General features: G+C 42.1%; 1 protein-coding gene across 6 annotated transcripts in view; it reads left to right on the forward strand.

Moving 5' to 3' along the window:
* The first annotated feature begins 12,222 nt into the window (after positions 1-12,222).
* Positions 12,223-26,687, forward strand: part of DYNC1I1 (dynein cytoplasmic 1 intermediate chain 1) — a 188,824-nt gene continuing 174,359 nt past the window's right edge. For 4 of the 6 annotated variants that reach the window (XM_048952226.1, XM_048952228.1, XM_048952227.1 and 1 more), the window contains exon 1: positions 12,223-12,327. In XM_048952226.1, the coding sequence (XP_048808183.1) occupies positions 12,317-12,327 (11 nt within the window). In that variant the 5' untranslated portion in view covers positions 12,223-12,316. Of the gene's footprint in view, positions 12,328-19,436; positions 19,656-26,687 lie in introns of those variants that run through there. The other 2 variants (XM_048952223.1, XM_048952224.1) reach the window with 1 other exon arrangement.

Below are 26,687 nucleotides of genomic sequence, written 5' to 3' on the forward strand. Positions count from 1 at the left end.
ACTTCTATCATATTTCCCATTGAAAAAAATCTTAGTCAAACCCTCAGTACACTTTTTACTCTTGTGAAATACGATATATGTAGCATGAGCCCCGCACTTTCCACGAGAACAGCTCAAAACTGCATTTTCCAAAGCAGCCTGTAATTGTGTGTGACTCAGCTGTGGCTGCCTAACAAGGGCCATGAGACCCCGCAGCTCTAGAGTCTCGGGTCAGACTGCTGAATGCATTTCACCTTGGAAAATTATGTGCTAGGCTTGACCAACATCCTGAATTTCATTGCGTTTTGAAAACGTGGGATAAATTTCTACCCCAAGTCAAGTGTACAGATAAATTGCAGCATTCTGACTCCCAGTTCTCTTTTTCAAATAAAAAAAGGGGGATGTGCTCCATGTTTATCCATTCCTAGAGAAATCTGACTGATACTGTACTTTTGAAACATCCAGATAATTCCAGCCCTTTATAGTCAGTTCATGTTTCAAATCTTGTGCCAAATGCTTGAAGGCCTCGGAGTAGAGAAGACCCAGAGGGAACATATAAAATTATATAGGAAAGGCACCAATTCACTTTTGCAGAGCAGTAATTTGGTTTGGTTTAGTAACCTGTGAAGTGGTTCACTAAAATGATGAACTTTAAGGAAACTATAAAGAGTGTGATTATTGATATTGGCTGTAGGTGACCTTTATGTGCTGAAAAGATCATGAGGTAGTCAAGACAAAAAAATTACAGCTTCTCTTTCTTCTTCTCTTTAATGGTCTGAAATTGAAAAATTGGATCTATTGAACCCCAGTTAAAAGTTAGGACAGCCAAATAAAACAAGGCTACAACCTGCAACTTACAGTTTTCCAAGTATGTTATTTGTACACCTTAGAGACTAAATGCTCCTGCTCATGGGAGCCACAATTCACCACCCTCATCTGAACACAAATCACTTCAGGTTATTTCCATCCATCCACTCTGCCATTAACTTTCTCCTCTAGTGTAAAGAAACACATTCCATTATTTCAAAGGAATCAATAAAAGCAAGGGTACTGCTCATACAAAGCATTGTCTCTGGCTCTTTTCCTAGCACTGTGATAAGAACTTTTGCCTTGCTATCTTTTCTATGTCTTTCTGGATGCAATTTTTTTTTTTTACTGCTTTTATTAAAGTAATCTGAACACCTGTCAGCATTGTTAAATTTATTCTTGTATTGATCAGCTTGCAGGACATGGTTAACACTTCAGCATCATATATCCCAGCATCCCATCAGTACATAGCAGGTACCATTTCAGATGCATTAGCTATGCAGGTGACATTTGGACTCTCCTTAGGAGCTTCTCTCACAGTTGTACACAGTGAACATGCTGACTGCTGCAGCTTCGAGGGTGGCATTTTGAGTGTCTCTCATGATCTTGATAAGAGACCAAAAATGCGGTAGCATGCCTTTGGAAATACTCCATGACCCGACAGTGCCTCTGTGTCTTAGATGCTGGGAACTGGTGGAGAGAGTCCAGATCTGAGTTAGAAGAGCATCATCTTTCTTGATTTAAATAGCCCTGTAACAATTCCCCTGCAATCACGTCAGTTGAGTTATTTTTTCCACAGCTCCTATCTTGTCCTGTCCTACTATTTTGGTTTCAATAAACATGTTTTCCAGAAGTATGCTATGTAATTACCTTAGCTTTCCAATTCTTTCCATTAGGAAAGTGACTAGTTTGGACATTTTCAAAAATAAACTTTTATGTCTCATGTACAGTTTACAACACAGCCAAAAACTTGCATTTTCTGGTTCCAATAGAAATGTATGGAGAGTCTGATCCCAGCTGCTGTGTGCTTGTACTGCATAGCCTTGATGTAGCCTATAAGAAAATCTTAATGCTTATAGATTTGTTCTGACCAAAACTGCGCTGTCACCAGCAGTGTTCAACCCGGACTTACAAATTCTTTGCTGAGTACACAGGGACACCCGGCAGCTGTCTATCTGAAAATAAGTTAAGGAGAATTTATTTGCTGGAAAGGACAGGCTTGGTGTGCTCGCTATCTACTGCACTGCTGTGGAGCTGCTGCAATGTTCTGTACCAGTCGGAGTTCAGATAATGACTGACGCATTCATGTATGCGTAAAGCGTACGATTTTCAACTGGATGGCATGAAATCTTGCCAGCTGCAAATAGTATAAAGTATGACATATAGGCATTGCAACACGTTGTATCACAGGGGATCACTGGGACATCCCCGAAAAGATGGGTTATCATCTCAGCAAGAGGGAAGTTGTTTATCTGTTATTTCCAGTTACTAGGTGGTGCGTCAATGGCTGCGAATGAAGTCCTAACCCAAAGTTCACTGCATTCAGTGAAGTGTTTCCAGTTATTTCACCTGAAGTCTTCAGTATGAACTGGATCAAACGCCTCTTGAACCTGAGAGGGTAAAACAACTTGGGAAAGGAAAAAGAAAAAAAGCTAAGGCTTTGTTTTGTTTTGTTTTGTTTTATAAGAAAATTATTTTGGTATCTTATTTGCCTTTTGTTCAGCTTCATATATCACACATAGACCAATTCCATGAGTTGAAAATTATTTCCTTACCACTCTTTAACTTGAGGAAAGCAGTGACCTAGGCTGCCTTTACAGTGATAGAAAATAAGATAGGCATTTATGTGCTTGTTTTAAAATCCCTTTCTGTGCTTTGTTTTTCATGGCTAAAATAAGAAACCCTTTGGTTTTTTTTAATACTTTATTTAATAAGTCCAAAGATTCAAGTCCATGAAGGTATCTCTCTTTGTGAGAGCCACGTAAGAGGAAGCTCTGGACAAATAACCATTTCTGTTTGACTACTTGGATAGGCGGTAGTAGGGTGGCTTTGCATTTGAGTAAAGGTTAAGGGAAGTAAGGACTGGGCTTGGAAAGCACTGAAGGAATGTTTCATATGACCTGTGAGTCAGAGACTTTTGAGATCAAGCAGTCATAATCCAATTTTTTTCAGGAAGTGCAGCAAGTTGTGTTCTGAGGAGCATCTCCTAACGCTTCCGGGTACGAAGATAGCAGTGATACCTGTGGTATGGTCCCCATCTACAGCGTAGCTTTTGGGGTCAGGTCTTTCATAAAATCACAATTCCTAGTTCCAATATGGCTGGAAGAGTAAAGCTTCCACGCCAAGCACTGATCAACAGAAAAGCGATTTTACTACTCATGTTGCTGAGACCAACAAATTCAGTTTGTTCCCTAATATTACAGGACAAATAAGAGGGTTTTTTTTTTTGCACTGTTCAGAAGTTCAGAATTAAAATACTCCCTCTGCACCTCCTAAGCTTGCTGCTAGAGTGTATCTTTTTCATTTTCTTCAACTGATAGATTGAGTGCTTATCTTCCTTCATAACATTTTTCTGGGCTTAAAGATGATCTTCCAGTTGATTTTTACAGAGAAGCGTCTACAAATATGATTACAAGGAAGCTTCTGAACTGCTTTGGAAATGTCAGATTTGTGTCTGAAAATAACTTGTCCAAGGGGTGGGATGGGAAAGGGAAAGGCAAGGTGAAAGGCAAGGCAAAAGGCAAAGCAAGGAAAAGGCAAGGCAAGGAAAGGAAAAAGGAACGAAAAAAGGAAAGGATAAACGGAAATAGAGAATCATATGAGATCTTCCTTACATATTTGGTCTTGTTTAACTGAAGAATTGAGGAGAAAGTTCTTTTTAATACCGTGAATCTGGTTCAAAACCTTCCAGAGCTTAAAAAATAATTTAATAAATATTTACATGTGTTTTAATTTTGTTTGTTTTTCCATAAAAGAAGCAGTTAAAATGAAGGAGGTAAAATAATTATTTTTACTTATGCTCATTTTTCTTTCTACATCAGGAAGCCTTGTTTTAAAACACATTTTGAGTTACACTTTTTCCTCTTAATTCCACAAAAAAAGAAATCCTTTGTGTCATGATGAAACAGGTCTTATGGTTCTTCCTTGTCTGTTTTTTTCAGGATAAAAATATCTGTCTGAAATGTTGCATGTAGAGACACTGCTGAGGGTGAGTGTAATCTCCAGGGTGAGACATTGCTGCCACCTATGTTTATTTGCTCTCCAGCAGTTCCAGACCTTTCCTGAGTCTTCTTTCAGAGAAAATTTACCATCGCCTATTAATGTTACAGTAAGTGAAATTAAAAAATAATAATGCTAGCACACACAAAAAAGTTCTGCTATGGATCAGCAAGTATTTGCATGCAACCTGTTTGTCCATATCAGGTGAACAGAGAGGCTATTTCTTCTCCAAAAGAGTTACTGCTCTTGGAACAGGGAGCATCCTCCTGCCCAAGGAGTTGGTGGGGTCACTGACCCTGGAGGCGTTCAAGAAACATGTAAGTGTGGTACTGGGAGATCTGGGTTAGTGGGCACGGTGGGAATGGGTTGACTGATGGACTAAATGATCTTGGGGACCTTTTTCAATCTTAATGAGTCTATGTTTCTATATTTTGCCTCTACAAAGAACCTCAAACCAGCCAAGATCAAGCAAACCAACCCAGTAAGTCAACCACAAAATTTCAGCATTCTTTATACAGTACTTGTGTTGACTCCTCTAGCATGTCATATTCTTCCGGTGGCAGAGAAACAAACCATCTTTCTGATCTGGAGAACAAACGTTTTTGTGTCAGGAAAGGAAGATGACAAGCAAGTATATAAGACCTTTGTAATTGTGGTCAGATTTGAACCATGTGGGGTAAACATTGGATTTCTGATGATCTTTACAGAACAGTTTGGTAGGCTGCGCTATATTAACATATAACATATCATAACAAGCAGCATCTAGAAGAATAACCTAAACAAACAAAATCAAACTACAACAAACTCCCCTCAGATCTAGAAAGTTTTAGCTACTATAGGCTGTGAGCAAGCTTTGATACAGCCGGATAGTTTCTCCAGCTCAGGTTCTGTGCTGCTAAAAAAAGACAAATATGTTTCCCCACCTGTTCTGAGAACTGCAGTATTTCTGAAGATATCAGTTTTCTGCAAGTATTAAGCTCACAGAATATTGGTGTGAACTGACCCTAATTCTGTAAGGAACTTCATTGCAATTCTACACCAGCAATGCAATGTGGCTAGGACAATAAGCACAGTAGTATAGTACTGTCTAGTTTCCATGCAAACAGGCTGTGAGCGTTTGAACTAAATATAGGCTTCGTTAGAGCCTGGATTACATCTGCTGCATGACATAAACCCAAAGCTACTAGCTCAGATACATGGAAAGTATTTAGCTTGAGGACAGCACGAAAGAGAGAAACAAACAGTTCAGACAATCTGTTTCTGTTGGTAGCATGGTGGTTCTAGGTGTTAATCCTTTAAAAATGTCCTACTTAGGAAAAATCTGAATCTGTAAAACTTTGTTGCATTCCTAATTTACACTGAGAGAGATGGTGTTTAAATATTGCCCTGCAACTGAACACAACAAAATATGAAACATTCTTTACTAATATTTCAGGAACCTATCCCCCTCCCTATGCCTGATATCCTTGAGGATGCCTTGTTTTTCCCATTGGCACAGTGTCAGCATCTCCCTAACCCGGTACCCTTTTCCCACCTCAGAAAGAAGCAGTTCCCATATCTGTCAGGGAGCTTGGTGTGCCTGCATGTCACAGTGTCCCCATACAGCACAGCTTATTTTTTGTTTGGTGTTTATGCAGAGACGGTAAGAGAAAACATTACCTATGTGCACACCAACAGTTAATCATCTAGGATTTTAAGAAGTCATTGTGAGACCTAGTCCAGGCCTCTGGTCAAACTGTATCTTCTTTTCTCTTGTAAGAGAGTGAAATTCTATAACAGTTTGTGGGACAACGCTCTCTCCTGCATTGAAAATCAAAACTTCCATGGGAATTCAATATGATTCCTCTGAAATTATTCTGTGCATTTCCTACCTAAATTTTTCAAATCTGTGCCAGTTCTCACTAACTGTGAGTCTATCCCTTTGTTTAAACAGATACCAGCTAAGCATTTAGTAGGGGACAGTACTGCCACTAACCTCTGTGTAGGCACCTTATCCAAAAATAGAAGGTCGTGTTGTTAGAACTGACAAATACCTTCTATATGCCCAACTTTCTGGAAACATAACTTAAAGCATGTTAAACAAACAACTAATCCTGCTTTCAAAGTGTTGACTTCCAGAGTTAAATGAGCAATGAGACACTATCATAGACCCACATTTAGGGGGCTGAAAATACTTACTAGGGAAGCTGCTGCTTGTTCCTCTTGACCCAGAGCTTCTGCTAAGTGCATTTAAGTGGAAATCACTCCTGAAATGTGAAAAAACTTGGTGTGCACTCCGCAGGTATGGTGTGGCTGTTGCAGTCACGTGTGTGTTGTAGCCTTTCTTGGTAAATAATCAGGGAGAAAAGGTGGAATTTGGCTACCTCCTGAAGTGAAATTAGTTGCATTTTAATAAACAAAGAGGTAAAATGTTGAGGAAAACTATTGTACAGACAGAAAAAGGGTTTGAAACTGCAGTAAACAAATTCTATCTCCTATTCCACAAAACACCCCACACTCAGCCCTGTGTGGCAATGCATGATATCGTGACAGCTAACCCAGTTTTTGTGGAACTGCCTGAGTTCAGGTCTTTTCCTTGCTGAGATCCTTATAATTCTTTTTATTATGCTCACGCTTTATGTGCCTGGTTGCTTTCAGCCATACTAAACACCCTGCTTTCCAGATTTTGTTTGTATTTGTTTCCAGTGCTTATATTTGGTCACTGCAGTGTCCTTTGATGTTCACTAAAGAATTTATATATATTTTTTAAGTTTCTTGGAATTTTATTTACTGATTTCTAAGTAGAAATAACAAATAAATTTTCAGGAAAAGTCTTCAAGCTGCTTTAGTGGTCCCTTATTTTTCTAGTTTGTACATTCCTGCATTGTGTGTCACAAGATACACAAAAAGCAGCTTCTCATATCATTGTTATGTATGAACAAGAGGCAGTGTATGAGGAAGCTGTGACTTGCAGGTGATTTTATTTCAAATTCTAGAGAAAGAATCTTTCTTTTCTCTGATGATTTTGTCCAGTGCTTCTCTTATTAGTTGCAGACCAGCTCATGTTTCTGATGGTGGCAGCACTGATTTAAAATAAAACAAGAATCCTTCGCCCACATAATATTAAAAATATAGTAGAAGGGCTCCAGCTGCAAGTCCCTTCACCCACACCCAAAGAGGTATTAACTGTCAAGTAATTTGGCAAGTGGAATCTGAGATAGTTCTGGAGGTCAACAGACAGTAGGACAAAGTCAGATGGCAACATCTGCAAGATAATAATGAAAATAAATAGTTAGTATGTTAAATATCCATCTGTAGAAATCTTCTCTTAAATTCTAAAGATACAGTAAATTTTACATCCTTTTACTTGCTAGGAAGGTCACTTAGATGTTGTGCAGTGCATAGTCCCAGTGTATCCATGTGGTCAGTTTTCTTACATATAATAAAATAAATGGGAAAGTTTAGGAGACACATTTGGTACTCATTATGAGTAAATAGTACTTACTTTTGAAGAATTATAATCTAACAGACAGAGGCACTACATCATATAGATAGACTGGTGTATACATTAAGTTCTTCTCTTCTGTATTGTCAAAATACTATCAAATAGGCTTTTGAAAAAGCCTGCAAATTACCTATGACAAATACAGTCAAGTGTGCAGAATCATTACAGTATTCCTCAAAAGGTAGAAAATCACTAGACAGAATCACAGCATTTCAGCACGGCTGAGGTGGGCAGGAGCTCTGGGTCCATGTGGCTCACCCCCTGCTCAATAGGGACACCCCAAGCAGGGTGCCCAGGCCCATGTCCAGGTGGCTTCTGAAGGTCTCCGAGGAGATCCCACAGCCTTTGGTACCTGTGGGTACCCTCTGTGCACCCACACAGCACAGCACTGCTCCTGGTGTTCAGAGAGACCTCTTGTGTTCCACTTGGTGCCCAGTGCCTCCTGTCCCAGCACTGGGCACCAATGAACAGAGCCTGCCTCCGTCCTGTTTGCACCCTCCCCTCAGGTATTCATCACATCGGTCAGATTCCCCCAGAGCCTTTCCTTCCCCAGGCTGAACAGCTCCTGCTCTCTCGTTGTCTCCTCACAGTACAGATGTTCCAATCCCTGCACCATCCCTGCAGCCCTTCATTAGGACTCTCCAGTAAACCTTAATCTGCCTTGTACTGAGGAGCCCAGAACTAGACACAGCACTCTATGTGAGGTCCCACCAGTGCTGAATAGAATGATCACCTCCCTCAGTCTGCTGACAAAATTCCTCCCAAGGCAGCCCAGGGTACCATTAACCTTCTTTGCAGCAAGGACACACTGCTGGCTCACGTTGGACTCTATATCCATCAGCACCCCACATTTCTTTTTGCTCTCCAGCCCAGTGAGTCCTGATGCTGGGGTGGCTCCATCAGTCCATGTCTCAGACCTCCCAGGTCCCTCTGGGTGGCAGCACGGCCCTCTGGGTGTATCCCCATTTTTTCCAGTTCTGCCACCTTTGAACTTGGTGGAGGTCTGTCTTCCACATTGCTAATGAAGATGTTTAACAGGGCAAAACCCTCCTGCTAGGCCTCATACCATCAACCACCATCTGAACAAATTAGCTTAGCCAGTTTTAAATCTACCCCACTGGCCAACATGAGGCTCTTCTGGCAGATAGCATCAAAGAACTTACTGTAGTCCAGGTTGACAATACCCACTGCTCTCCCTCCATTTTATACTTTCTTTGCATGTAAATTTTCTAGGAAGCTCCTAAGTATGACTGACATGAACAAGTGTACAATTCTTACAGAATCATTTACAATTCCATCGCAGTTTTCAAAGGCTTGAAGAGACAAATGTAAGGCAGCAGACAGCACATCGTTCTGCCGCCTAGTGGCAGTATCTCACTATGGAGCAGTAATTGTTACACTTTCTTCTTGAGAATTCTCACACCTATTATTTTCTCTTAGTCATTTCTTTTTCATGCATTAGAACTTCTTTATAGTAAAAGATCAGTCGATGTCAGAGCCTTCTTGTATATACCAAGAAGTCTGAATGAATAGGAAAATCAAGAGTATTGAATAACTGTATTTTACTAGCAGTGCAGCAGTCCCATCAAATCAGCAGTATTTGAACACACGCTAATAAAAAGGTAAGGGGGAAAAAATACTGCTCCAGTGGTTTTGTAATCATTTATGGCTGGTTTTCTTATCTCCTGTTTTAGACACAAATCTCAGTTAAACAAGAATTTAAATTGACAAAGAATAAAAAATGACTGGTGACTGTTCCAATCCTTTTGATGCATCTTGTATATGCACTGTTCTGGAATATATCCATGCCGCTCACTGAAATTTTTCGCAGCCTGTTTCACAGCTCACCAGAGGTGTGGGGATAAGGATAGATACTTCCTGGATATGAAGCAAGCCCATAAAAATCAAAATGTGCACTATGAAAGAGCTGCCTCAGCATGCTTTGAAATTCATTGAAATGATGTTTACTGCATACACAGAGAGCCATTTCTTAGGCAAACAGGATATGAAGCCTATATTAATAAAGCAGAATATTAGCTGCCCTTTTTTAGGAGAGACATAAAGAAAGAACATGCATAGATGAACCAGTGGAAAGCAGAATATGTGGGCACCCCCAGAAGAGATTTTTATTTGCTGGAGAAAGATGAATGTATATTGTCTACTGACTAGTGGCGACTATGCAGGAGCAGGCTGGTAGAACTGAGGTGGGTAGAGGTGAATCTTTCACGACACGTATTTATGTGATCTTTTACAATAGACAGGTCGAGTTGATTTGCAGCTCATCTGATTAAAAGATGTCATCCGCATTTAGGCTACAGGCATCTCCCAGCACCAAGGACTGCACTCACTCATGCAGCAGCTATCCAGCTGCTCTGCTCACTCAGAGGGAGGCCTGGAGGCTCTGAAGGAGGCAAGTAGAGCTGGGCAGTGCTGCAGCCTCCCTGAGCTATTTGCCAAGGCCCCTCAGCCTCTCCCTCACGTACCATATCTGTGCCCATGCTGTTCTTCAACAGATGAGACCCTCATGTAACACAGGGTCCAGGAGATGCCAGCAGCACTGCACGGATGAAGGACAGCTGTGCTTCTAGGGACTGTTGGTCTCCAGTGCATTTGCAAACTTCAGTGTTCTTCAGCTTCCATGAGTGGAAGCAACTTGTCTTGGGAAAGGCTGGGGTAGGGTGGGCTCATAGTGAGGCACTTTGGGGAACAACGCAGCAGTGTCAGGACAGCACTGACAGATTTTGTGGCTGACACACAGTGTTTCATGGGCAACAAATCTGATCCTCAACTGAGGTTAAGAGATTGCCTCTCCCAGCTTTCCTAGGCTGACTGGCACCACACAGCCAATGAGACCCACAGCAACTCTGCACCAGCCCTGCTGGGTGATGCTGAATAGCCCTGCTGTAAGTAGGTCAGACATGCTCACATGGAATCAGCACTTGTCTTAGTCACTCTGAAGTAAGCCTTCTGCTCCCACCACTAGGATAAAACACTTTTTGGAGCGCAACAGCAAGGTGTGGGGCATCTGAGACAGCACAACCCTGACAAGAACTCCCTTTCCTCCTCTATAGTGGGCATTGTGAACAGATAGACTGAAGACTGTCACATTCCCTGCATTATGTTCATACTCCTGCAGGGAACGTGGGTTCATGGGGTTCCTGCTGTGCACTGGCACGGCATGAAACAAATAACTCAATACAATCAGACTGTACAGTTTTCCTTTCTCTGCATGCACTGTTGTCAGATGTCTCATGGGCCACATGGGAATATGGTCTGAGGATGGGCACTTCCTTGATTAGGCCATCAGGGAGCCTCACCACCCTCTAACTGTCCAAGAAGTAACAGAGTTACATATACAATCCTTCATGTCCCTAATACCCCTCCCTATTTTCCACTGTAGCCCATCTCTCCTAGCAAGCAGCTTTCTAGCAGAGAGAACTCTTCCTTAAAGATGACTTTTGTCTTAACTTTTCAATTAGCATTTCCAGCTTTGTTGTTTTCTGAAGTTGCCCAGTTGCTCCAGGAAACAGAGGCCAGCAGCTATTCTTCACAAAGCTGTGTGGGATCAATTTGACACTACAGAGCACTACTGCAACAGATATCTGTGACAGATATCTTTCTGTCCATCTCTCCAGGATTACTATCCTAGAATTCCCCCAGCAATAAACTTTGTTTACCTGTTGTGCAGAAGGAAAGCCCCTTCATAGTCCTGCTGCATTTGATGACCACAGTTCCAGAGGTAAGAGAAGCTGCCACCTCCTGGGGCCATGAATTTCATGCTGATATCTCCATTTTCTTGGGTGGAAACACAGATACAATTCTTTCCTCATTCTGTCACTGACTTGACATCATCTGGGCCGTGCTAGAGGGATGCCTCAACCTGAAATCACAACAGCTTCATCTTTGACTGTCACTGTCTCTCCTGTCACTGATCAGAGAATGATTGCACTGTGACTGCTGACATTTATTCACAGAACGATTGCTGTCTCTGCTGCTTCGGAGTGGCTTTTTCCAACCACAGTCAAAGGAGAAAAAGGAGGGTTACACCAATCCCTTTCACACCCTTCTCACTTTCTAGCCCTACTGTTCTTGGACCCTCGCATAAATCTTGCACAGCTACTTGTTCTGACTCTGTCCAGTCCTAAAGTTCATCTGAGGCCTTAACTCACCTTAATCCCTATTTACTTTAAAAAATATTAGCTTCATACCAATCTAGTGTATGATGTCCTAAACAACCCTGCTTCCTCCATCTCTTCTGTGGTGTTTGCAGACCTCTAGGCTAAGCAGAATGGAGCAGGAGTTTTTATTACCAGTGGACAAAATTCATTCTTGCCCCAAGAACATTATTCTAGAGATGCTTTTTTTGTTGCAGGCATAGCTGGGTTATGCTTGAGGGGGGTGGACAGGCAGCCCTTGAGAATGGCATCAGGCATGAAATGCCTACATCACAAGGGGTGGCTTAGAGGATAGTTGTCAGTTACATTCGTATACATGAGGGAAATATAGGCATCCCTCAGACCAAAAAATGTCTGAATCAAACTGCACACCAAGAACAGACATCTCAATGCAGGAGATGGATGTGCAGTACAATTGCGGGGAAGAAGTCAAGATTAAGAATTGCCATGTGCTACTGATGGAAACTACTGAATCACGGCCTGAACCTCTGATTGATCACCTGAGGTGAGCAACCAGTCAGCCACAGGAACACAGGTGAAGGCAATTCAGCTGTGCTGCACCTCTCCTCGACCCATTTAAGAGCTGACTACCAGTGGGGAAGGCTCTCTTCTGGAGGTCCTCTCTGCAGGAGTTTCATAGTGAGCCCAGGATATGGGATATGGGTAAGCATCCTATCTATTCTGCTTTGGTATAATAATTTTGTAGCTAAGCTCTCTGGTATATCTCATAATTATAACATCTGTATGTTTGTTGATTGTACAACTACAGTAACAGTGCTAGAAGCCTGCTGGCTTTCAGATCTGCAATTTGAGGGATCCCAAATCACCTCACCTTTTTATGCTGCTGACATGCAACTTTCTGCTTGGGTGTTTGTTATGACAGATAGGTTATTAATTTTGGCTACGTGAGCCAGCCACCAAATTCCAGCCTGATGTGCATAAGTGATTTGATCTTGCAAGGACCTGTAGTACATATGGTATAAAATGGTATGAAGGCTACTTGCTTGCTGAATGCTAATTTGCACTGTGTTGGTGGAACAACGTGTGCTGCCCTATATTTTCCCTGAGGCTCCCTTACTAAGATGGTTACTTTGTCTGAAAGCTCATCATATTCAGTAGTAATTTTCCTTAGCTCCTCCACTATTTATTTTTAGAATTAAGTAAGAAAAAAATACCCATCTACAATCCTAGATACTGACAGTTATTTGAGATCAGAAGCAATGTAGAAATAATCACGCTCACACACAGCAACGTTAAATTCCCTTAACCAAGCAGCAATTTAAAACAGCGCAGCAAACTCCACCCCAGAACTGTTTTATCATCCACCCGCTTTTAAGAAGATTAAATTGTTATATTTCTCTGCCGCTTTCATCTTCCCTCTGTGAGTGCCATCCAGGCCTCCAGGCAAACATAGCTGCTTATCCTCATCTGGAGACTTCAAGTCAGGGAAAACAAGAGAAAGCAAAAAAGGCAGACTTACTTGTCAACAAGCTACGGGTATGGATTAGAACAGCTATACAGAAAAGACATATTTTAATGCTATACATAGCAAAAACTCAGGGCACCTCTTGAAAATTTTGTCAGGCACTAAAATGTCGATAGCCAGTTCTAAAGAGATCCTGATCATCTCCGTAATAAGTCCCTATTATTGTCTCTGTAGATGGGATATTAAGCTAGAATTTCTGATTAACTTACATCAATAGTCAGTCCAACTCATGGTTAAAGCACAGTGGAGAGGCCAGCAATGTCTTAGGCAGAAGTACAAAAAATAACAAGTATTTCAAAGAGACATTTTAGATAAACACTTTTTTTTAGTATCTTCTCTCCAGTATGCATTTCTGCTTCCTTCAATCACAAGAATTATGTGCCATAAGTTTCAGTTTGTTGTCAAAAATACCATTTACCAGGTTACATCCTAATACATCTCCAAGATACGTTAAATTCATGGAGCACCTTATATGTACAGCAGATTTTAACTTGGACTGGTAAGGCTGAGCTTTAAGTTAATATTTAGTATATCTCTGGAATTGTGCACAGAAATGTCATCCCTTTTCATGTCTGTATCAAGCAAGCTATTGTTTTAATCAAATACAAAGGACTGGATTTTAAACTAGGTAGTGTGGGGAAATTAGATAGGATTTTGCAAAGAGAAGAGAACTGCTGTAGAGATCTATGAGTTGCTAATGTTTCTGTAAATTCAGCCATTTTTCCTCCTCCCTTTGACCAAGCTCTTGAGTCATAAGGAACTTGACACAGACCCTAGTGGACTCTCCCATTTAGTTCCTTGTTTTGGTTTGTGTTGTTTTTTGGGGCACTTCAGTCTATTTCTCTTCTGAGTCCTTTATACAAGCTCTAGAACTCTCCTTTTGCAGCTTCCTCAGCAATTCAGTGCACAAGCTGGAACAAAACACTGCAAAATCCTTCCAGACTCAAGTCCTTCTTCTAGAAGCCACTGAGTTCCACTCAGGAAAGTGTCTTTCAGAAACTCTCAGTTCCTTCCCAAAGTGCCTGGTTTACTGCTAAGTTTCCAAACTTTTCCCAGTGCACCAAAACTTTTCAAATGAAATGAACAATTTGCATTACGTGGCAAGCATTTGCAATTTAAAGAGGCAGTAGTTAAATTTCCAGACGTTTCTTCCTTGTGTACCATTTCCATGCCTCAGTTAAAAGTGCAAAAACAGAAGCCTGGGTAATGCTGTGTTTAAATAGGCAGAGCCTCAAACAGGAAGCCATGTCCATAATTCCTATTTCAGATGTGCTGTACTGCTCAGTTTTAAGATGACACGAAAAAGAATTTCTTGGAGAATTATGGTTATCTTTCATGGGAAGAGTAGGATTCCATAGGATTAATTTTACCTTGAGAACCAACTTTAATCCACAGTCATGCTGCTTGGCATCTCTGCTAAGTTTCCTTTCATTAATTTACAGAGATGTAGATCTAACTTCCAGTTAATTGCTGTTTTAGTTGGTGCTTATTATCACTTCACGTTTGTAGTACAGTTTACCAAGTCTTTTCAATCACAGTTGACAGATGAATCAACTAACCTCTCTATAGGCAGGTAGACTTTGGAATTTATAGTTTCATATAAAGAGCAAATATGGGGCGTATATCAATCACAGTGTATGGTTAACATTATGAATGCAGCCTGCTGTTCTATTTTTTGAAGGTAGGATGGAAAGAAGAGCACTCATGTGGATTGCTCTGTGAGAAATGCTGCTTTCTGTGCATAGGCATTTTCCCTTCCTGCAAGTGCCATTCTTTTTGCTCTTAGCTCTCCTTCATTTTCTGTTCTGTTGCTCGAAGAGCAGTAAGAATAAAATGATTTGTTGCAGCCTTACTACTCCTGCGCTAGACACCCAATGCATCTCATGCCTCGCTGCAATCAGGTTGATTTACAAATCCTGAAACCAGCACCTTATCTTCCAGGTCCCTCAGCTATGTGCATGTACAGATGGGTGCCCAAAGTCCAACTTTGTTGAAACTGTTATTATCTGTTCTTCTAACTAATCTCTTTGGTGACAGAGCTGCAGGAAAGTGAAGAACAAAATATGAAAAGAGGCTTAGAAAATATTCTGTCACAAAAATCATTGTTTCTAATCAATATGGAACTTGCTCATCTACCAGAGATATCCTTGTTCCTTCTACTTCTGTACCACATCTCACAATTTTGCCATTCCTTTCTGAGGGAAAATTTCTTCTTTTTAAGGTACTTAAGGTTTTTTCAGCTTTGCACATGTATTTGAGCAAAGATCTAGCAAATGGGAATCTATTAATTGCAAATCAATTGTTAGAGGAACAATTACTGACTTTGTGCCAGATATCTTTCAGATTCATTGTTTGGTACTAGAGCCTATTGTGAATATTCAGACTATCCCAGCTTGCAGAAATTTCAGCCCAAGACCCAGTGATGTGCCTGGAGAACTAGGTGCTTTTAGCAAACAGTTAAGAAAAGCTCACCAATGCTCGCTCTTTAAACTACTTTTTCATACTAACCAACTGCCCATGCATTTCTTGAAAGACCAGCAACCAGATCATCTGTGAAAAGAAGATTTCTAAAGCCATGTGTAATAGTGCCCTACAGAGACATTAGTGCCATAACAATAAACCTGACTTTAGAAGTGATATTCTTCATTTTTTTCTGAAGGGTGCTTTGATTTTTTTTTTTTCTGTCTTTTGATCCTTTGTTTAATCCATTGCCTTTGAAAAGCTGCAAGGCATTTTTTAACATCCTCAATTATCTGCAGAGGTCTATCATGCAAAGCATCTGAAAAGTAGTGGTAGCATCATTTGCATTAAGCCCTGAAAATGTTGGCTTTGAAATTAATTTTTAATCTTCCTGTGGCACAAATTTCCAAAAGGGTTTGCCTACTTCTGTTAGATTGTTACTGCACTTTGTGAAGGAGGAGTTGTTGGTGCCTAAGGGAGGGAAATACAATGCACTGATAATCATTTGTCTCACATTGCACCATAAATGGTTATTGGCTGTCACAGCAACTTAAGCCAATCTTCATTAGTAAATTGCACGTGAACATCTCTACATAAAGTGACTTCAAAACAAAATGGTGTCAACTTGCTTCCCTTAGACATTTCAAGTCTAGCAACCAAATATATTACACAAAATGTTCACAGAAACCTCTAAAATTGTGTTTCTGTAAGTTGGAAGAGGGGAGACAGGCAAATAATGTGCTTTGGGTATTTTAAGGATAGACTTTTTATCCCATGCAATTAGTAGGCTGTGATGAGCTCTGAACTTCCCCTTAATTTCCAATTTCTCTTTAGATGATGCCATGGTTAGTGTGTATGTGTACAACTGACCTTTGCTGAAGAGAAAGCTGCTTGTCAGATGTGCATAATTGCTAATTATTTTGCCCTCTGTTGATCTAATTATGTAGTTTGAAGCTAAAATACTACCTTATGAGTTCACAGAGCAAGAACTTAAGATTATTTTTAAAACTTTAAATTTAAACTTTGCCCTGCTGCACATTCACCTGGTAATTAAGCCCAATACATAATCACATAATGCCTGCTGGCAGCATAGAATGAGTTGGATAATATTATGGATTTGTGTTTGAGAAAACGTAAAATTAAGGCATGTCCTGTGGTGCACTGAAATGACTGAATGTTTTTCATGAAGCATTGTTAAAAAGGTGCCATTGATTATGACGACTTTTTGTTAAAAAAAAAAAAACTTTTAGAAATGTAAAGATCTTATCCCATTTTGTAAAATTAGTAACGATACAAATTACTTTAGAACAAGAAATAAACAAAAACGACAAGAGCTTATGCTGTGGAAAATTATGGAAGACAGTGGTGGGAATGAGGTCAAAGAGAACAGAGCATTGCTTGTAGGGAAATTAGATATTCCTTCAGATAATTATTTAATGGGACGAACTGCATATTTTTCTCATGTTCCCAAATTCTGCCAATTCTGGGATCACCTATTAAAAATACAGAGCTAGACTTGCTTCCCTCCAAATCTCCTCACAGTAGGTAATTTTGAAGAGAAGCTGTGTATTTTTTTTTCTTTGTGCTAATAGGGCCACTGACACTCTTTTGTACACGATCTCCCACCACTCAATGAGCTTTTGTCTGGACCTCTTGTGTTTCATAAGTGTTGGTTTGTTTTCACTTTTCCTTTGACATCACCATTTTGATGTTTCATTTCTATACTTGAAAAACAGTGGACCACCCCAGCAAATATTGCCACTTTTAATGAGTATCAAAACTGTGTCCCACTGGACAGGGTTTTACAGTGTGTTTTAAATAAATTCCTATGTGAGTTGTTAATAGAACATAAAATGCTATTACTTTGTAACAAAAACGTGGGACTCAACAGCTTTACAGACTTATTTATGATGTACAAATAGTGCTTAATAATACTATTTTAATGGCTACTAATAGCTACTATGGACATTTAATATGAAATAGTTGAGAAAATGCCACAACAGTGTAGGTTTTTGACCATCATAGTCAAAAGGGCAGAGTTAAGAGACGCTGTGCTCATTCACACTCGATAAATACTTGATATGTTCATATAGTATGATGGCATGCTGTACCATATGATGCCATGTTGTATGTATATGATACCAAGATATCTTTGTCACATATGTAAGATATCATGTTAACACAGTGAGTCCTCACCAGACCTCATCAGAAACCAATCTGATTTGTCAGCTCAGGAGTACTAAATGAATCCAAAGCCCTCTTAGAAACCAGACAGGAATAATTTAAATGACAGCTAAGTTTGAAGTGTATTTGCAAAAGACACACAATCCCCCAACAACCTCAGACATGTTTGAGATTGACGCTCAAGTTGAAACCAAGGCCAAGGCTTTTGTAAGTAACCAGCAGTTTCCAAATTTGTATTGAGTATCTGATTTTGGAAGGGCCTTACTTTCAGAAATGAATATGAACTGCCCCAAATGTGCACTTAAAAACAGAATTTTTCCACACGCCCCAGGCTGTACAAGCAGAAGATGATGTCTTAAAATTAATCTTACAGGAGAACAAGACACGAATCTTCTCTGCTTCAGTTCCAATTACACTGAGAAACAATTATTTCATCACCATGTCTTCATCCTCAGTGGATGCCATTGTTCTTCAAGGCTCTTCATTTCCTGGCCAGGTGCAGTCCATCTGGGTCTGACACAAACAAGATGAGATGCAAATCCTTGATAGTTTTCCACTAGTCTGGATCTACCACACACTTCTCAGAACAGGGCTGGACCTGGAATGACAATGGCTGGTGTTGGTACATCCTGCTAAAACAAACAAGTTGTGTCCCTCAGGGGTCAGTACTATGACCAATGCTTTTTAACATCTTTATCAATTACATTGACTGTGGGATCAAATGCATCCTCTGCAGTTTGCAGATGACATCAAGCTGTGTGGTACAGTTGACATGCCCAATGGATGGGATGCCATTCAGAGACCTAAACAGGCTGAGCAGCAGGCCCAGGTGAATCTCATGAGGTTCGTCAAATCCCAGTGCAAGTCTTACACCTGTGCTGTGGCAACCTGCACTATCAGTACAGTCCGGGGAATGTTAGGAGTTACCAGTGCAGCCCTGCTGAAAAGGACGTAGGGGTACTGATGGATGGCAGCTGGGTATGAGTCAGCGGTGTACCCTCGTAGCTCAGAAGGGCAAATGTGGAGCCCTGTCCCTGAAGACCTCTAAGATTAGGCTGTATGGGACTCTGAGAAACCTGATGAAGCTGTAGGTGTCCTCGTTTGCTGAAGGGGTGCTGGACTAGATGACCTTTAAGTGTGCCTTCCAACTCAAAGGTTTCTATGATTCTGTTGGTCTGGTCATAATGGGGTTGATAGCCAGGCCACCATGGAGCTGGTATGAAGGTGGTAGAGGAGGTGGTGAGTAAGCAGGCACGGTGTGATATTTAGATTGCTTTAAGGGTGATGAAAAAGATGTGGTAGAGCTGCTGGCTGAGTTGGTGTAAGGGAGATGTGAAGGAAGCTATGGGGGATGACAGCTGGACTGTGCAGGAGGTGATAGCAAGGCCCTTGCAGGGGTGATAACGAGGCTGCCACGGAGCTGGTGGCTGAGCTGTCACGGGCCGAAGGCTGCGCCCGTGTGGGAGGTGACAGTGAGGGGACCTCGGAGCAGCTGAGGGGGCTTCTAGAGCGGGGAGCGTCCGAGAGGGCCCTGGGCCCATGCCGCCACCTGCCCTGCGGCCCCGCCCCGCCCGCTCCTCCTTGCCGCCCCTGGGGACGCCGAACAGCGGCGGTGGGGGGTGTCGCTGCCGGGGGCGCGCGGGAGGAGGAAGAGGAGGAGGGGGCGGGAGGAGGAAGGCGGCAGCTCTCGGGAGGAGCCTGTCCAGCGTGAGACAGCACATTCAGCCGGCGGCGGCGGTCCTGCCGCAGGAACGGGCGGCACCGCGCACCGCCGCGGCGGCGGCGGCCATTTGGGCTGCGGGGTTCGGTGAGAGCTGCGCGGCGACGGGAGTCGCTCCGCATCGCTCGGGCGCCGACGGAGGTAAGGCACCGCGGGGCCCGGTGGGGGCCGCGCTGAGGCGGCGGTGCGCGGGGCTCCGCTGGCAGCCGGGGGATGCCGGGGTGCCGCCTTCCCGCCGGGTGCCGGGCCGGCGGGCAGCCGCTGCGGAACGCGCTCGGCCCCGGCGGAGGATGGGGGAGGTGGGGCCGGGGCAGCGGGCAGCAACCCCGACCCGCCGCACCTGCTCTGGTGAGGGCGGCCGCCGGGTGCCTGCTCTGAGCCTCAGCGCCGCGGAGGTTAACGCGGAGGGAGGAAAAACAAAGTTTTCCGTCTTTAATTTGTTTTTACCACTGCGTGAGCAACAGAGGGTTTGTTAAAGTCCGCAGCGATAGTAGATGGAGAATGAGATCTTTTCCAGGTGATTGGCAGGCAGGGCCAGAGGATGATCAGTGAGAGGCCTTTTTTGAGGCGGTCAACTATACAGTGTCAAAAGGGTGTGATTACGGTTATATCTCCTGGAATGCCCCGGGTCAGCAGATAGCCGAAGGCCCCACGGCATCTCCTAGACAAAGCCCCTCTCTCATTAATGGGAGCAGAGCAAGTTTCTGCAGTGATGTTGACATTAGCAAAAAGCGGGGGAACAAAATCAGCTGTGAATACACATAAAATAAAGCTTATAACCAGACTGAGGAATGCAACCTCCTAATACAGCAGGCATGAAATGCAAAGACCTGACGTGAAGTTGGCACATGGCTCTGGCACTGTGCCTCTTAATTCACCCTGACACGCTGGGTTTTGTTTGCTCCTCGCTTCCGCGTGAGGATGTTGAATTGCCTCTGAAATTACTCTAAATGTTATGAAGCACAGTACTGTAAAATCAGTTTCCAAATGGAAATGCAAAGCCCAGCACTGTGCATCTGTCTCCTGGTAGATGGTGTTGTCAGAGCCTCTGGGAGGAGTTTCACTGCTGTTTCTACCAATGTGCTTTGGTGAAGTGCCTCACTCGTTCTCGTTCTCGCTGTGTTAATGGGATGAAGTTACGTGTCTTCCTTTCAGATTCAATTATGTTCCTCTTATTACTTTCTTTTCACTTACGAGGACTTCTCTAGCAGGAGTCTCATGCTTGGAATGAATTTCATTCACTCTCACTGTGATTTCCTTATAATTCTTAGCAAAAATGTCTGTCTTTAGTGCAGCTGTATTCATTCCCTGCCCTGGGGGTGCACCCAGGTCTTTGCCTCCAGGAGCACTCAGTGTCATCATCATTACCTGCTCTGTAGTGTTAGTAATCTATGACAATGTGAAATGTATTGCCCCTTCTTCTGCTCCTCCTTCCCTGTACACAGACTGCTGTGAGCATTGTGGCTTGCTATCCCCTTCCTTGTTATTCAGAAGACTTTTGAAGACCTTGTGTTATAGCACAAGGAAGAGATTGCTTAGATTAACAGGATTGTTCTAGCTCTCCATGTCTCTTCCCAACCATAGCATACCTTTAAACAAGCATTACCTGTAGCTCTTCTATGTACAGTTCAAGAGAAGAATTGTCCTTCAAGGAGCAGCAGTAAGGCATGCCCTGCACATGCAGTGATTACCAGAAATCTGGTTACTCAAATAGCATTCAGGCACACTTTTTTGCATCCTGCAGGTTTTACAAATCTGATCTGCGAACTCTTTCTATAGAAGTAAATTTTCTACAGAATTAAGGGCAGCCTGGTGCATTTCATTGTGATAACCTTTCTGTAGTTGGTTGGTTGTTAGGCTCTTTTCATTGAAATACACTTATTTGTTTTCCAGTCTGTGTTTTTCCAGCTTCTGCTTCCTGTTGTGTCATCTCTCACAGATAAAAGCCTTGGTTGAGCAGGTGCCTTTTGTGTTGATATTCAAAGTGATGAACCAAGACCTCAGCTGCTTTGATGGAAGCCATGCAGAGCACCTTGGCGGAGCTCTCACTACTACAGTGTGCTGGGCAGTGGGTGGAGAAGGAGAAAGATAAGGGAGCAAAACTGAAAAGAAAAAAAAGAGCATAGAGGGAAAGGGTGTATGTGCCTTTTTTTGAAGCTTCACCAACTTACACTGACAACTCAAGTAATTATGCTCTAAAGAATATACTCTAGGACTGCTTGGGCTCATAAACTGATGCTGTGTCTCCAGAGCCTTGTTGAGTTCCTTCAGCATGGTCTGACTAACAGCAGAGATAGTAACTGGGAGTCTTTCATAGTCTTATGCCTGGTGCCAAAGCAAGCTGCTACTTGGAGGTGGTGGTGGTGGAATCTTCACCCTAAGGTCTTTGTATATCCCTGGGCTTTGACTTCCAGAGAAATTTAAAAGAAGTCCCCATTGAGGAAGTATTGGCCTCTGCAAAGGTATGGTCTCATGCTTTTTGCAGCCGCAGCCAGCCTTTATTGCCTTAGTGCATTGCTCATCTGACATTTTTGTATTTTCACAAAAAAAAGCCATAATGACCATAGATTTGCTTTGTATATATATAAACTTCTGTGTATATAAAAGGGATGTTTTCCAGGAAGAGTGCTAGTAGAGTGTGAGTGTGCTAGCCAAGTGCACCTTGTACAGCAAAACTGTGCTAAGATTAGCCAGTGTAGCTTACTTTAGTTCACTGGAGCAACACAAGTGATACAGGTGAATATATGCTCATATGTATGTAAGGGAGCTTGCTATCCAGATGGGCGATTGTGTGATCATCTGCATGGCTGACCTGTGTAGGCAGGAAGAAATGGTAATGGAGAAATGACATAGCTTAAAAACAGAAAATCTGAAAAATCTTAGGGAAAAAGTGTCTGCAAATCTGTGAAGGTTGCCTGAGGGAGACACCGGCTCTGTCTGAGTCTCATATAGACACAATATGTCCCTTTCACTATTTGGTAATTATCCATCTAAAACCATACAAGCTCTTTTTACTCAGACATGACATTGGAAGCTGTTGTTCGCTTGGCCATCTGTGAGCACTCAAAATAAGGCAGTATGCAGCATACATGAGCCTGCTCCTCCACACTGTTCATTTTAGGTGCCATAAGCTTGCCAACTTTTCTGAGAAATGGCTACTTCCAGGCAGATGGCAGGAAAGTCAGGAAGCTGGAAGCAGACTGACGTGTAGATCTCATGGAAACAGCATCGCTCACCGTGTTCAGCCCTTCTTGCTCACTGCTTTGAGGCAGAAGCATTGTGGTGATTGTGTGGCAGTGCTCTGCAGCAGCAGAAGGCACAGAGCTGGGGGTGTTCAGAGGACTGGTCCTATCAGGAGTACCTCTGTGATTATCCTGGGGGTGAGTCTGGCCTCCAGAATGAGGCCAGGAATCAGCAGTGCACCTTGTTTGAAGGCCATGAGGTATCTCCGTGCTCTTACTGAAGTCAGCAAGAGTGATTGCACTGGCTTAATGGTCTTTGGAAGAGTTCTCGTGTAACTGCTGCTTCCACCCGTGTGCAAATAACTGTGTTACCCAATGAATGGGCACTGCTCAGATGACTCTTGTGATTCTTGGCTGTTAATCTTAGAGTAAAAGGACATATGAATCTGCTTTCATATTTAACTTGCTGCCATGCCTGCGGTTCAGCTTGCCTGATTTCAGGAGTGTGGTATATTGTCTCAAGGAGCAAACATCCCTTACGGACCTGGTTCAATCTTGTGCTGCACCTTCCCTGGGAGCTGTCTGCCTGTCCCTGTTTGGCCCTAGAATAATTAATGAGTAATTCAGCAGAGGGAGAGGGCTCATTTACTGCCACTGAGCGGAAAACAATTACACAGGCAATCTCTGAAGGATATAGGTTTTCTTTTCCGTAGATATCTTCTCCTCTTCACATTTCTTTGCCCTCTTGCTAATACTGATTCCCTCCTCTCTGGTCTTCCCTTCTCTTTTGTCGCCTCTCCCTGTGAGAGAACTGGTTTTAGTTCCTTATCCTTTCTTCCTTCTTTCTATGGTGTAATGCAAGTAATTTCAAATCCCGCTCGTCAGTAATTTGTTTTTCAGTTCAGTCCAGCAGAAAGACATAGTGTGTTTTGTGCCCAAACAGTGGGGAGTTAAAGTACTGGAAAACAGCTCAATGATTAAATATATAAATAAGCATAAAGGAGGATATATTCATTATCTAAGTATCTCCATATCTTCAAGCCTGTTGTAATGCACACATGTAATATTTTCAGGCTGAATTTTAGAGCAAAATCTATCTCCCAAACTAACGCTATGTGACTATTGAGAATGACTCGCTGGAGGTCCTAGACCACCTGCTGGGAAAATATGGATCTCTTTGCTTTAAACTGTTTGGCCCTTCCTCTCTGTATCCATTAAGACAGGTCTTAGCTTTTAAAGTGCATAGAAAGCGGTATTAAATCCATACCATTCAAGGCATGTCCTTGTTTCATGTTTTGCACGTTAGGCCACCACTGTGAGGATCAGAGTGGTTACCAGGTCACTTGGTAATTGGGGCAAAGACATATCAAATGGTTGCAATTGTATTGTATTGTATTTAATTTTGAGAAAATTAAAATATGTAGCAAAATAGAGTCACAATAAAAAATAAGAAACCTGAGCTGTGGTGTGTCCCCTTGTATTCGGTAGTGTTCGTACTGCTTTAAAGACTGCCCCATTGACTGAGTGCTTAAAAGGTTTCCTCCTCTGATTCTCACAGCACAGACAAAGTTGGGGGATTATCTCAACTCATGTGACTAGCTTCATAATGTGTTTGTCTCTTGAAATAATACAAGAGAATCACCATTTTCATTAATCATGTTATTCAAAGTTGTATGACATTGTGGGTTTTTTTGTGAATTTGTTTCTCGTTACATTTTGAGCAGTTGCTGAACCAGAAAGTGTTTTGTATTATAATCCTGAAGGATTTCAGATCTCCGTTTGCCCCAAAACAAATTCCTTTTTCTTTGCCCTTTTTCAAGCTCAAGGTACCCATAGAGCTTTGTTACACGCATAGCAGTCTGTTACAGATTATCAGCTTCTGCCTGTCTTCATTGCTGGGGAAAACAAATTACTTCTGGAAAAATGTGTGGAAAGATATTTAATGTTCTGTGTGCGCATGGGTGCAAACTGTGGTGCATTAAACAATGAATGGCTTAAAAATCTATAACCTTTTGGAGTGAAGTAAGAAATCTGACCTAAATCATACCCCCTAGTGTGCAGTTGGCTATTCATGTACGTAATCTGCCGCGCTTGGCACAGCCTGTGAATGTTGTATTCCTGCCTTTCAGTATCTCCATAGTAGTAATAATAATACAAAAAAAATTGTGCTGGTGGGGTAGGAGGGTATTGTGCTGGAGACAAAAACAAAACAAAACAAAAACCTGAACAGTGATGCCATTCTCTGTTTGCACCAAAAGAGCCTGTGGGAAAACTGTCCCATTAGTTCCCACAATATTTTCCTTTTTCACAGGAAGTTGATTAATAGCAAAAAAAAAAAAAAAAAAAGGCAAGCCTGGTTTGTCAGCCTGCATGGGCTTCCTCAAATATATTAACAGTACCCTGTGCAAATTCAGTACTTTTTAGCCGATAATTATAAGATGCTGCTCTTCAGGTCTTTTCTCATACATTCAAAGTTAAAACTCAAAAGGCAGCAGTAGATTATATTCTCTAGAAGGGGCTAAGGTTAAAAAAAAAAAAAAGTCTTTGCAGCTTTACTGTTAATGTTCCCCGTGCCTTCCACAGCAGCCCTTTATGTGTGAGGCTGTTTGTTGTTTACTCGCATTGTATCAATTAATCAGAGGACAGGGAAGTAAAGACTATCAGGCAGTCAATGTGAAATATGAATCTTTTCGAACAAAGCTGTAATATAGTTTAATACTAGGGTTAGTCAATGCAGGTATTGACTTTAAAGTTGTCACCTTCTGATGTGGTAAGTCCAGGCATGGCAACCGGGCTGACTACAACTGCGCTGCACACCAGCAGTGGTTCTGTATTTTCAAAGCCATTAATAAAACTGGGTGTGTTTTCCAAAAATATCTACAGCACTGAGCTTCCTTTGAAGATAACTGGTGGCAACTGATGCATGGGAGAGAAGAGTTGATTTGCAGCCAGCCTTGCCTTGGTAGGAATCTTGGATTTAAGTGCAGGCATACAGTATCTTGAACCTGGGATTTTTACCTGACTTCCTCAAATTCAGAGTTGTTATGGTGCCTGACCACCAGGTAAATCAAGACTGACAAAATGGTGAAGAAACAAATTCCACACTGCAATCCTCAAAATTTCTGCTTAGATGTAGCTCTAGAAGTAGATGAAGTGTTTAATAACTCCTCAGAGTTCCTCTGCTGGATGTGTTCTTACCCTTGAACCCCCAGATTCTACAGCCTGAGTATCTGCTGTCTTCCTCTCGTTGACTCATTTCTTGAGCCCATTTATCAGACTGTGCTCCATGTGGAACTCCAGCCCATGGCACATGCTCCCTCTTTCAGTATGCCCTAGTTATAGGGAGATATACCCAAAGGAGTGTAAAGGAGTCTCAGGTAACTTTTGCTTTTGCTTAAAAGTGTTACCTACATCTGTCCTGTAATCAGCAAGCTATATGCCTTCTTCAGAAGGTGCTTTCTGAAGCTGCTCCATATTAATGTTAAAGATTATTTGGACCTGAGAACACCTGCAGGGAAAAAGAGAAGTGGCTCTTCACTTCCTTGCATCAAGCACCCAGCAAGAGAAGACTTGGCCTCCAGACACTAAATACAGTGTTGTACTTTAAACTAAACAGTCATTGGGTATAATATAAACTTACTCTGAAACAAAGACTAGGACCCAGGGGCCTCAGTTAGGGACTAGTATTTGCTGTCTTGTATCTGCTTCTCCTGCTGAAAATAAACTACTAGAAAGTATCTTCAGTGGCTGAGAAGGCACTCTCCATACCTGTAGTCTTTCTAATCTGTTGGCCTACAGCTGCCCTAGGGAGGTGGCTTTTGGTCTTCTCAAGGAAAACAAACAAGCAACAAAAGATGAATACTCCTGAAAATAAACTTTTCCTGCTTTTGGGCGGATTGCTGCAGTCGCTGAGAAGATACACTGAAGAGGTTGGCAGACTCTTTCTTGTCAATGTTTTCTAAAACAGAGGGGTAATCTTTCTCACCTTTGT

This window comes from Lagopus muta, chromosome 7, assembly GCF_023343835.1.
Source record: "Lagopus muta isolate bLagMut1 chromosome 7, bLagMut1 primary, whole genome shotgun sequence".
Classification (NCBI taxonomy): Eukaryota; Metazoa; Chordata; class Aves; order Galliformes; family Phasianidae; genus Lagopus; species Lagopus muta.